Consider the following 10,705-nt stretch of genomic DNA (forward strand, 5'->3'; position numbering starts at 1 on the left):
TTAGTTTGTCAAATCTAGTGAACTTGAAATATTATAAAAAAAAATCCACGTTAGTTTTTTGTTAATTTTGAATATGAAATTACCAATTTGCCCATTGGATGAAGGAAAATATTTTACGAAACTTCATAGATACAGTGCATTTAAGCACTTTTCTTTGCCCGAGTATAAGCAGAATTTCCAATCCATTCGTTGCCTCCATTAAGGTCTATTGGGTGCAAGGCAACTGAGTCAATTGTATAAATCTGAGAGGCAACCCAAGTTCTTGTGCAGCGAAGATGACGAATTATTCAGGTGAATCACCTGAACAGCGAGTTCTTTTGTAAATTTGGAAAAAAAATAAATGTAGTTTTGTAAAATTTTAAAAAATTATTAATATTTCCTTTCATTCTATGGGCAAAATAGTGATTTAAGATTCAAAACTAATAGAAAATTTTAGGGGCGTAAATGGAATGATCGGATAGTGGTAATTAATACCATATCTGCATCTTATTATATTCGGACAGATTCAATTGGATTCGGATGATAATCGGATAGTTATTTTCTTAAGTAGATTTTTCTAAATGGGCATGACTACAAGTTTTGGACTACTCGTTTACAGCTTTACCATTTTATTTATGAGGTTTGATTTGAAATTTAAGAATTTAGCTACTTTAGTAACTATTTTAGTAGAAAATCTAGAAAAATAGTCACATATTACTGGTAAAAAATTTATAAAAATAAGAAAAATAAATCTAAATAACTAATTTAATCGGATAATTTTATCGGAACAGATAATAATCGGTAAGAAATGAGTATATCATATCTGCATCTTATTAGTAATCGGACGAATTTAGATACCCCTAGAAAGATGACAATGCAAATTCTAAAATGGATTTCGATTATCCATTTAGACTTCTAGATATAACCAAACCTTAAATTGATCATATTTTACAAAGAGATTTTGATTTGAATGATGCTCCAAATGAGTTAGATCTATTTTCGAAAGTGAATGAATTGGTGTATGTAACATCAAGAAGTCATTATCAACGTGAGTTGGGTAGTAGAACTTTGCCATTGTAGTTATTAGAAATAAAGATATAGGTGAAGACATTTTGATCATTATGGTTAGAAAGAAAGATAGATGAAATAAGAACCTAATAAATTGGGCTCATTTAACCACACTCAATGGATGGTAAGAGATCATCTTTGATAATTAAATGTCATTATTGATGATATAACTAGATTCACCTAATATACGACCAAATTGATTATTTTTTTTGTTGGGTAACAAATTGAGGAGATCCCACAACTAATAGACTCTATATTAAATCATGGTTAATCATTATATTATATATACATGGCCTAAGCAATACAATATGGATATCATGAAACCATCATCTAATCTCAATTTTATTAATAGAATTCCACTGCCAAAGAATTCAACACAAGTAAAACCCTAGAGGTAGTTATATTAATACAAATACCAAGACTACAAAGAAACAAAGAAAATCCAGTGCACCACCACCTCATAGAGTTTCCAAGACTACTTTGTGCCTAAGTCTTATCCTTCAATTCCCCATGAACGTTTAATACAAATACCAAGACTACGACAAGACCACCACCCCTCAGAGTTTCCAAACAACTCTTGTGCCGAAGTCTTATCCTTCAGTTCCCCATGAACGCAGTTAACCTTCTCTCTCTTGTGTGACTTCAATTCCCCATGAACGTAGTTAACCTTCAATTCCCCATGTTGAGTGTGCAAACATTGAATATGTCAAATGCCTTCAATTCCCCATGAACGTAGTTAAGCTTCTCTCTCTTGTGTTACTTCCATCACAATCAATCTCAGGGTAACAACTCTTCTCTTCTTGTTTGAACTTATCTTCCTCAACCTAATCTATTTAGATCTCCTCCATTTTTTTATCTTATCTTCTACATACCAACTTTTTAGCTCCCACTTTGTTTTCTTCTGTAACCTTTCCACCATATAAACTTACTTCAAATCGTGACTTCACTTCAGGGTCAGAAAAAGGAATTGGAACATGGAAAGATCGATGTTTAATGCTGGAAGAGTCGTTCCAGCTGAAATCTACAGAGGAGCTCCCTTACTGGGTTTACCCAACTCGATCGTCTCTACCCATAAGAGTACTTACAGAGTTCTTCCCAGCAGAACGTTGCCGGCGGCTGTGTTTCAAAAACTGAAGAGTGACCGCCGTTATAATCGTCTTTGCTCATCAGTCTCTGGAGGTGGTTGTATCAGAGCCAGCATCGATAATGCAGGAGATAAGAACTCTATCACCATCACTGCCATTGTCACTGCTAAGGTTCCATTAAGCCTGGTTAACGTTGAGAATTTTCTTGGGAGAACCTTTCATTTGGAACTAGCAAGCACCCAACTTGATCCAAGTAAGTTATTTGGTTTGTAAATTGATTGCACCATTGAAGTGCTTTAATTATTTGATCCCTCTTAGATAATATATAGTAACAATTACTAATGCTTTCTATAGTATATCTTAATTACTACCTTATCTTCTGTATTATTTTTTTTTAAATTACTAGTCCAACCTTAGACTTTACCCGAAACTACTAATGTTCTCCTGCTGTTTAGTTCCATTAGATAATGTGACAATTTTATAGTTTAAAACAATTCAAGATAACCCTAAGGTTTGTTATTATTTAGGAATAATTACTGATATCCCCTTGCATTACAGCTTAATTACTAATTGAACCCTGCTCTTTATGATATTATTATTACCCCTCACTTCTAATAGTGTCAGTGTCAAAAGAGTGTTAAGGTTGGATAATCAGTGTTTTTGTTGCCCTTCGTTAAAATTAAGAAGTTAAAAAGACAATATTGCATTTATTTAAAAAAATCATATGAAATATTACTTTACCTTTTTATTCTAGTCATTTTCGATCTCAAAGGTTGCATTGTAATGGGTATAAGAGTTGATTTTTATTTTTCTTGAAGAGACGGGATTGGAGAAAGATACCATAACTGGGTACGCGGGCTGGGTGAGCCAAGAAGATGGGAATGCAATATATGAGAGCAAGTTAGTGGTTCCTGCAACTTTTGGTGATGTGGGTGCAGTGCTTGTGAAGAATGAGCACCAAACAGAAATCTTCATTAGGACCATTGTCCTCAGTGGATCTCCCACTGGTCCTCTCAACTTCACCTGCAACTCTTGGATTCACCCCAAGTCTGATAACCCACAGAAAAGGATCTTCTTTACCAATGAGGTCTCTCTCTCTATAGCTCTAGATCGATCTCTTACTTTATGATCAATTCAATTCGAAAATTACACGACTAACTCTGTGTTGGTGTGGAGCTGCACCAGTCCTACTTGCCATCACAGACACCAAATGGCATAAGAAGGCTGAGAGAGCAGGAGCTCGAGAGCCTTCGGGGTGATGGTAAGGGAGAACGAAAGGCATTCGAGAGGATATATGACTATGACACATACAATGATCTTGGAGACCCAGACAACAGCGACGAACTGGCTAGACCAGTCCTAGGTGGTGGAAACCACCCTTATCCAAGACGTTGTAGAACAGGCAGTGATCCTTCTGACAAAGGTGAGTGCAAAAGTCACGTCGTAGTTAATTATCTGTAGCTATAAGAGACTTTTTTTCATTGTGAGACTTGTTTTGTTAATGGGTTTATTTGCAATTTGAATGCTGAATTAGATCCGTTGTCTGAGAAACGAAGCCTCAACAAATATGTGCCAAGGGACGAGGAATTCTCTGATGCCAAGGCACTATTAACAGTTGGTAGCACAGTAGGTGCTGTTTCAGATGCTTTACTCCCTCAGATTGAAGCCTCTCTCACAAACCGCAATCTTGGGTTCTCTTCCTTCCCTGCCATCGACTCCCTCTTCACTAAAGGGATGGAACTACCTCAAGATAAAGATCAAGGACTCTTAAGGGAACTAATTTCTGGACTTTTCAAGGCTATCAATCATGGAATTCAGGTCTTGCACTTTAAAACACCTGAATTGATCGAGAGTAAGAACTATAATCCCCTCTCCTAGGATCTCTCTCTCTCTCTCTCTCTCTCTCTCTCTCTCTCTCTCTCTCTTAAGAGGCAAAGCATCATTCTTGCAGGGGACCATTTTTCTTGGTTAAGAGACGAGGAATTTGCCCGTCAAACGCTTGCTGGTATCGACCCCTACAGGATTCAGCTAGTCACAGTAAGATAGATGAACACTTCCCATTCTGAACTACATAACCTGCATGTATCTTCTGAGAGCCTTATAATACATGAACATCAAAGATTGGATCCTGTCATCTTAACAGATACTAACACTAGTTTTTGCAGAAATGGCCGCTGAAGAGTGAGCTTGATCCTAAGATCTATGGCCCGCCGGAGTCGGCAATTACATCAGAAATCGTTGAGCAAGGAATGGAGCATTCAATGACCATTGATGAGGTAGGACAAAAGAGATGTTCTGGAAGTGGAGATAGGTTTCCAAATCTACATAATTTTTAACTTAACATTTTGCAGGCTATAAAGGGCAAGAAACTCTTCATGCTTGATTATCATGATTTGCTAATACCTTATGTGAAGAAAGTAAGAGGAATAGAAGGCACGACACTGTATGGGTCTCGTGCACTATTCTTTCTCAAACCTGAGGGCACACTCAAACTCATTGCTATTGAGCTCACTAGACCAACCATGGATGACAAACCACCATGGAAACAAGTATTCTTGCCTAGCACTGACACCACTGATAATTGGTTATGGAGACTAGCCAAATCTCATGTGTGTGCTCACCAATCATGTTATCATCAGCTTGTCAACCACTGGTATAACCTTCAATGCTCAACAAAGTTTATCCTTGGGACGTTTTGCATTTATGCAATTGATATAACAAACCTTGATGTTGGCTATGTTTCTTGTCTAGGCTGAGGACTCATTGTTGTACAGAACCATACATCATTGCAACTAATCGACAGCTTAGCACAATGCATCCAATCTACAGATTGTTGCATCCTCATTTTCGGTACACAATGAAAATCAATTCTATTGCTCGGCAGATCCTCATCGACGCAAATGGGATAATTGAGAGTTCCTTCTCACTGCACAAGTACTCAATGGAGCTTAGTTCTGTTGTCTATGATAAATTTTGGCGATTTGACATGGAGGGTCTACCAGCAGACCTCATTAGAAGGTTGCTACACATATTTTGTTTAAAGTCTTGAAATCAATATGGATGTAGCATGGAATCCTTAGACACTCAACAATTCTCAAGACAAATAGACTAATCAGCATCAAATTTCAATTTCAAACAGGGGAATGGCAGTGGAGGATCCAACAGCTGAGCATGGTGTAAAGCTGACCATAAGGGATTACCCTTTTGCAGATGATGGTCTCCTCATATGGACGGCCATAAAGCAATGGATCAGTGAGTATGTCAACCACTATTACCCGAAACCTAGCCTAGTTGAATCCGATGAAGAGCTACAGGCATGGTGGACTGAGATCAGAACCCAGGGTCATGGAGACAAGAAGGATGAACCATGGTGGCCTGTCCTCAAAGCACAAGAAGATCTCATTGAAACCTTGACAACAATTATATGGGTTGCATCCTGCCACCATTCTGCTGTGAACTTTGGTCAATATGCATATGGTGGTTACTTTCCAAATCAGCCTACAATTGCCAGAACCAACATGCCAACTGAGGACCCTTCAGAACAACACCTCAAGGAATTCAAAGAGAACCCTGGATTAGAACTTCTCCAGTGCTTACCTTCAGAGATTCAGGCTACAAGTATGATGAGTCTGTATGAACTGTTGTCTACACACGTTGATGAAGAGTACATTGGAGAAAAGATGGAAAAATCATGGGCTGAGGATCCAGTTACAAAAGCTGCATTTGAGAAGTTCAACAAAAGAATTAAAGAGATTGAAGCAATTATAGATGCTAGGAACACAGATTTAAAGTTGAAGAATAGAACTGGAGCAGGAATTGTACCATATCAACTCTTGAGACCATTCTCTGAGCCTGGATTGACAGGGATGGGAGTTCCAAACAGTATCTCCATTTGAAAAATGGAAGATGAAAGTGATTATATATTGCGGTTAATTATGGATGCATTTCTTAATGGTATCAGTTCTCTAGTTTCAAAATCTGATCGAAGAAACATGACCATGAAATGAACATTTTTATAATATATAACACTGATTTATGATACATGTATGCCAAAAAAGAATGAATTAAAAAAAAATACAAAAAAATACCTGGCAAAACTATTTTGAAAAGAATAAAGAATGATTTTTGCTGTTTCCTGGTGTTATCATCGTATACAGGTAACCATAGAGTACCCGTATGCATGTATACATAGACATGCAGCAATGTGTACAAAAACATACCCAGGCATACTTGCAGAAGATATGTTTCCAAAATTGTCTCTCTAAAAGACTGTTTAGGAACCATGGGGACTGCAAAATGAGTCTTCAGGTCTCAAAAGGTACAACTCATCCAAGGGCGGCGTACCAAGTTCTCCAATGGAGAGACAATTGCAATTGAAACCCGTGGGACCTGTGGGAAGCCTTCCATTCTGTTATCATGTTGTGGATCTTGGATCAGAATCATTGCACATGCACTGTGTTGCAGGAAACTTTGTCACATCCCTACCAGTCTTGCTTGTTCTGATATCTGGCTGCCCCAGAGAATCATGGTGAAGATCCCTTATAATCCTATTAAACTCTGATTCTGGTAGAGAAGAATTCAAGAAGTAAGGAAGCATCTGTCTTTTGTTCGGCGTTATATACTTCATGTGCCCTGCATAAGCTCTATGCCCCTGTTTCAGCAACAGTTTTATCATTATCAACAACGGAAAATCAAAGAAAAATGTGATAATCTAACCAGTTCTTACAAGTAAGGATTCAATAATATTCAGTAATAATAATGCATCAGCAAGAGATTTTGAAAGTTGAAAGTTATGAAGTAAATGAGTATACATTTTAACTAATGACTGAACCAGGGTCTATTAGGCAAATTGATTCTGGTTAAGAGAGTGAGTTTATTTCATAATGTATTAAGATATTCAATACAGCATAACTACAACTAGCAAAACTGGCTCCAATGCGAAATGAATAACAGTGGTAGCACCATAATACCTGTATAGCATGCCCCATGTTCCCTCCATGAGATGGCATGAAGACATCACTGTTCTCAGAAACTATAAAATCAATGGCAGCAAGAAGGGAGGCTTTGTTTGCAAATGGCGCCAATTCTCCAGGCAATGCAAGGTCATCCTTGTTATAGAAATGAGGAAATTCACTAATTAAAGGTTGTAAAGCTTCTCTTCCACCCAATGGAAGGCCTCCAGCCCAATATATCCTTGCATCTCTTGGAGCTCCAAGTGCTTTAAGCAGCCTAGCATGAAACAAGAAGAGCTTCAGCTTGAAAGAAACAACCAAAATACCATTAATTTCAAAAGTAAAGGTTTTCAAATTCTACCTGGTAACCTCCAAGGCATTCAGAGGGCAGAGCCCTGCAAGCTTCCGATCATGGTAAGTCATGTTTGATCTTGCTGTAAGAAGTTCAGGCCTTAATTTCCTCTCATTGTAAATTATCTCATCAAACTCATGGCTCAATCCAGGAAGGCATCCAGTTCTCACCCAAACATCTTTTTCCATGCGTAAATGAAGAGCAAGGTATGGCCCCTTACTCCGCATTCTATCTGCCAGTTTGTTCCCAAGCTCTAGAATAGGAGGAGCAAACCTCAATGCATGAAATGCCACCTAAAACAACGCAGTAACCAATAAGAGAATGCCATATAAATCAGTGAAAGGTGAAGGGAAGAGGGGAAAAGAGATTAAACAAATGGGTTACATCAGACCCTACCTTGCACCGGAGCTTCTGAAGATCAGAGGGAAGATCCTTTGAGAGCCTAGAATCCAAACCCCGCAAGAGCAATACGTTCTCCCTGTTAAGCTGCAAAAGATGAGAGTTTTCAGTTACTAACACTAGTTTTTTAGTTTACGTGAATGAACTCTTCAAGGAATGGTTCATAAACTTTTGAAATTGCCAACAGTTACAGAACCAGCGAAATCGAAGGATTTAATGACTTCTGATCCAAATCCAAATCCAAATCAATTTAAAATACGAACGAACTTCCAAGTTCAAAACTAGTAATGGAAGCTCAAAAAGGAAACTATAATTAATAAAAATCAAATGTAGCTAATTGTGTTTCATACGCGCTTGAGGTAGCGTTGGCGAATCCAACGGGGGGAGACATGAAGAGGGGTTCGCTTCTCCTCTACCGGCCTTGACATCAGATGAGTCGATGGCAATGATGAAACTATTCGCACATCGTCTGCAAGAACTTTCTTAAAGTGAACCAGATCGAAGATATCAGAAAATTCGCTGCACCCAGAGACAATTTTGAGATAAAAATCAGTTCAACTGTCCAGTTTGAGTGGGAAAAAAAATGAAATCATCAAATGTTTTAAACCGAAAAACTAGATTCAAAGTTCAATTTTTTTTCTTCCTTTTCCATTTCGTACCTTTCATCTCCCCAAATAACGTTTACTTGCAAGATCGGAACGACCAAAGCAGCTCCAAGAATCCTGGCAATAACAACTGCATCAACGATTTGGTTCCTCTGCTGGTTCATCCCACCAGAAACCACAACCATGAGATATTTGGTACGATCCCTGAGAATATCAGAGGTGGACCTTCGATACTCCTCGGAAAAATGCAAGCAGGGACGATAACCTAACCCGTCCGGTTGCTTCCAAAACTCCGCTTCTTCACCTACCTTAGTTTCTTCACCATTTCTAGCATCAAAAGAAAATGGCAGGACAGGGTTTTCCTTCTCGGTGGTTATCGGAGGTTGAAGACCCAATGAACACGGTTTCGGCGAAAGAGGAAGTAACTTATCGAGGTTGAAATCCAGCATCAACATTCCGAGCAAAGCGAAGAGAAAGAGCAAGAAAGCCCAGAGTTTAAGGTTCCTCCAACTGTTGCTAAAGAAGAAAGTGCTTGTGTTCTTCTTCGAAAACTTCTCGGTCGACAACAGGAGAAGAGATTGAAGGGAAGGAGCTGAATGAGAAGTTCCAATTTGAGAGGGCACGGAAACGTATGCGAGCTTGTGTGAGTGATTCTTCGACTTTGCCATGAGAGACAGAGCGTCCAACAAGGGAGCTGAGAGAGAGACAGAGACATTATAAAGGGAGTGAAAGCTGAAAATCAATAACCCAGAACGCGGAAGGCGGCGGGAATGTGAAGAGGAAACTGGACAAATTGCAGGTTACGCGTAATGGTGAGACACTGGAGTGGACCATTTAAAATATTTTTAGAAAGGGGGAAAAAAAAAAAAAAAGGGACCCGAAGAAAGAAATTTATCAATTTATTCCTTTAAATCTTAAAAAATATAGTTTATTTGGTTGTTTAGGGTGGAAAAGTTAAGAATTAAGGAGAGCATGTTGGCAAGTGGACAACGAAAAATGTATGGTATTAAATCCTTTCTTTTGGGAGCTTACACAACAATTCACCTGTCAACACCTAAAAATCGGGAAAATTTGTCTATTTGGTAAGGTGATAATTCAATTTTCTTAATTTCAAGCTTTTTCAAAATCCTCAACTAACATTTTTCATATAAATTCCAGGTGTTCTCTCACCCCACTTTTGCAACAACGGCCTAAAATACCTTTGGTGACAGTTAAATCATTTTAAGCTTCATAAAATTTGTGAAAATTTGTAAAAAGTAAGACCCGCAACTAACATTTTTCATATAAATTCTAGGTGTTTTTTTTCTTTTTTTCACCCCACTTTTACAAACAAACGCAGCCTTAAAGTACCTTTGGTGACGTTAAATCATTTTAGGCCTCTTTTATAATTCACTGTAGAAAATAAAAATGTTAAGCTAGAGAAATGATAAAATTAAAAAATATAAGGCAAGAAATAGTTATAATAAATGCACTTTAGGAGTTGAGATGACACGATGAAGTTAAATTGAGACCTATTAAATCATACTGAAAGAATAAGATGAGCTAGGGCAAAGCTAAGATGAATTTAAGAGATATAATGAAAAAGAATAGGAGGTTAAGTCTTATATCTAGTATTGCCAAGTTAATTGGAAGGTAAGATTTCATTTAGTCAAGTCTATTTAGTTGGGACAATAATTTTTGTTATTATAATTTTATTTATTAAATAATTAAATCATATTTGTATTAAATTACTTGAAATAAATATATTAATATGCTCTTACACCCCATTTTCAAATCATACAAGTATATACCGAATTTGGGGTTATGCTTGGGAGCAGTGCTATTCCAAGCAGTTGACCGCTCATCTGAACGGTCTACTACTCGAAGCAGTGCCTTGGGATTCCTCCTTCACGTGTCAGAAATCACCAACTATTAGTCAAAAAGACAAAGTTTAACACTAAACAGTGTTCTTTAGTGTTAAGAACCTTTGAACCTAGACTTGATTTTTCTTATAAAAAAACTCGATAATTTAAAAAAAAATTTAACCTTAACTAAAGGGGGGTCCATCCAAAAATATTTCAATAATTAAGTTATTGTACTAAAATTTTATCATTAAGTATTTCCTTATCTACATGATGAAATCCGCGTTTTATTACAATTTTTAACAAAGCCCTTATTACAAGAAATTTTCCATTGATGCGTGTCGGGATTCTCGGGAACCGGAATACACGCTACGAACCAGCTGTAGCAGCAAGGTGCCAAAAGCTGGGTGAGAGAATCGAGACC

General features: G+C 37.6%; 2 protein-coding genes across 2 annotated transcripts; one reads left to right on the forward strand and one right to left on the reverse strand.

Moving 5' to 3' along the window:
* The first annotated feature begins 2,030 nt into the window (after window positions 1–2,030).
* On the forward strand, window positions 2,031–6,028 carry LOC149003666 (linoleate 13S-lipoxygenase 2-1, chloroplastic-like). Its single transcript, XM_089137123.1, has 9 exons — window positions 2,031–2,385; window positions 2,951–3,219; window positions 3,318–3,555; window positions 3,667–3,984; window positions 4,084–4,169; window positions 4,298–4,408; window positions 4,484–4,785; window positions 4,884–5,150; window positions 5,272–6,028. Exons 1-9 carry the CDS (start codon window positions 2,034–2,036, stop codon window positions 6,026–6,028), a joined length of 2,700 nt encoding a protein of 899 aa, XP_088993249.1. The 5' UTR covers window positions 2,031–2,033.
* On the reverse strand, window positions 5,689–9,248 carry LOC149003667 (O-fucosyltransferase 20-like). The gene is made up of 6 exons (XM_089137122.1): window positions 8,495–9,248; window positions 8,186–8,354; window positions 7,833–7,922; window positions 7,446–7,729; window positions 7,103–7,361; window positions 5,689–6,783 (listed from the first exon to the last, which is right to left on the reverse strand). The coding sequence occupies exons 1-6, from the start codon at window positions 9,106–9,108 to the stop codon at window positions 6,547–6,549; spliced, it is 1,653 nt and encodes a 550-aa protein (XP_088993248.1). The 5' UTR covers window positions 9,109–9,248; the 3' UTR covers window positions 5,689–6,546.
* Window positions 9,249–10,705: the final 1,457 nt, after the last annotated feature.

This window comes from Hakea prostrata, chromosome 10 (assembly GCF_041222555.1).
Source record: "Hakea prostrata isolate BN-2017 chromosome 10, UWA_Hpros_2, whole genome shotgun sequence".
Classification (NCBI taxonomy): Eukaryota; Viridiplantae; Streptophyta; class Magnoliopsida; order Proteales; family Proteaceae; genus Hakea; species Hakea prostrata.

Bases quoted from the DNA above. Each gene is read 5' to 3' on its own strand.
- LOC149003667 (XM_089137122.1), bottom strand. From the start codon at position 9,108: ATGGCAAAGTCGAAGAATCACTCACACAAGCTCGCATACGTTTCCGTG. The intron at 8,355-8,494 runs GTACGAAATGGA...CTCTGGGTGCAG, and splicing joins GTTATTTGGGGAGATGAAAG to CGAATTTTCTGATATCTTCG. The intron at 7,730-7,832 runs GTAGGGTCTGAT...GCGTTGTTTTAG, and splicing joins TTCAGAAGCTCCGGTGCAAG to GTGGCATTTCATGCATTGAG.
- LOC149003666 (XM_089137123.1), top strand. From the start codon at position 2,034: ATGTTTAATGCTGGAAGAGTCGTTCCAGCTGAAATCTACAGAGGAGCT. The intron at 3,220-3,317 runs GTCTCTCTCTCT...GAGCTGCACCAG, and splicing joins GGATCTTCTTTACCAATGAG to TCCTACTTGCCATCACAGAC. The intron at 4,170-4,297 runs GTAAGATAGATG...TAGTTTTTGCAG, and splicing joins ACAGGATTCAGCTAGTCACA to AAATGGCCGCTGAAGAGTGA.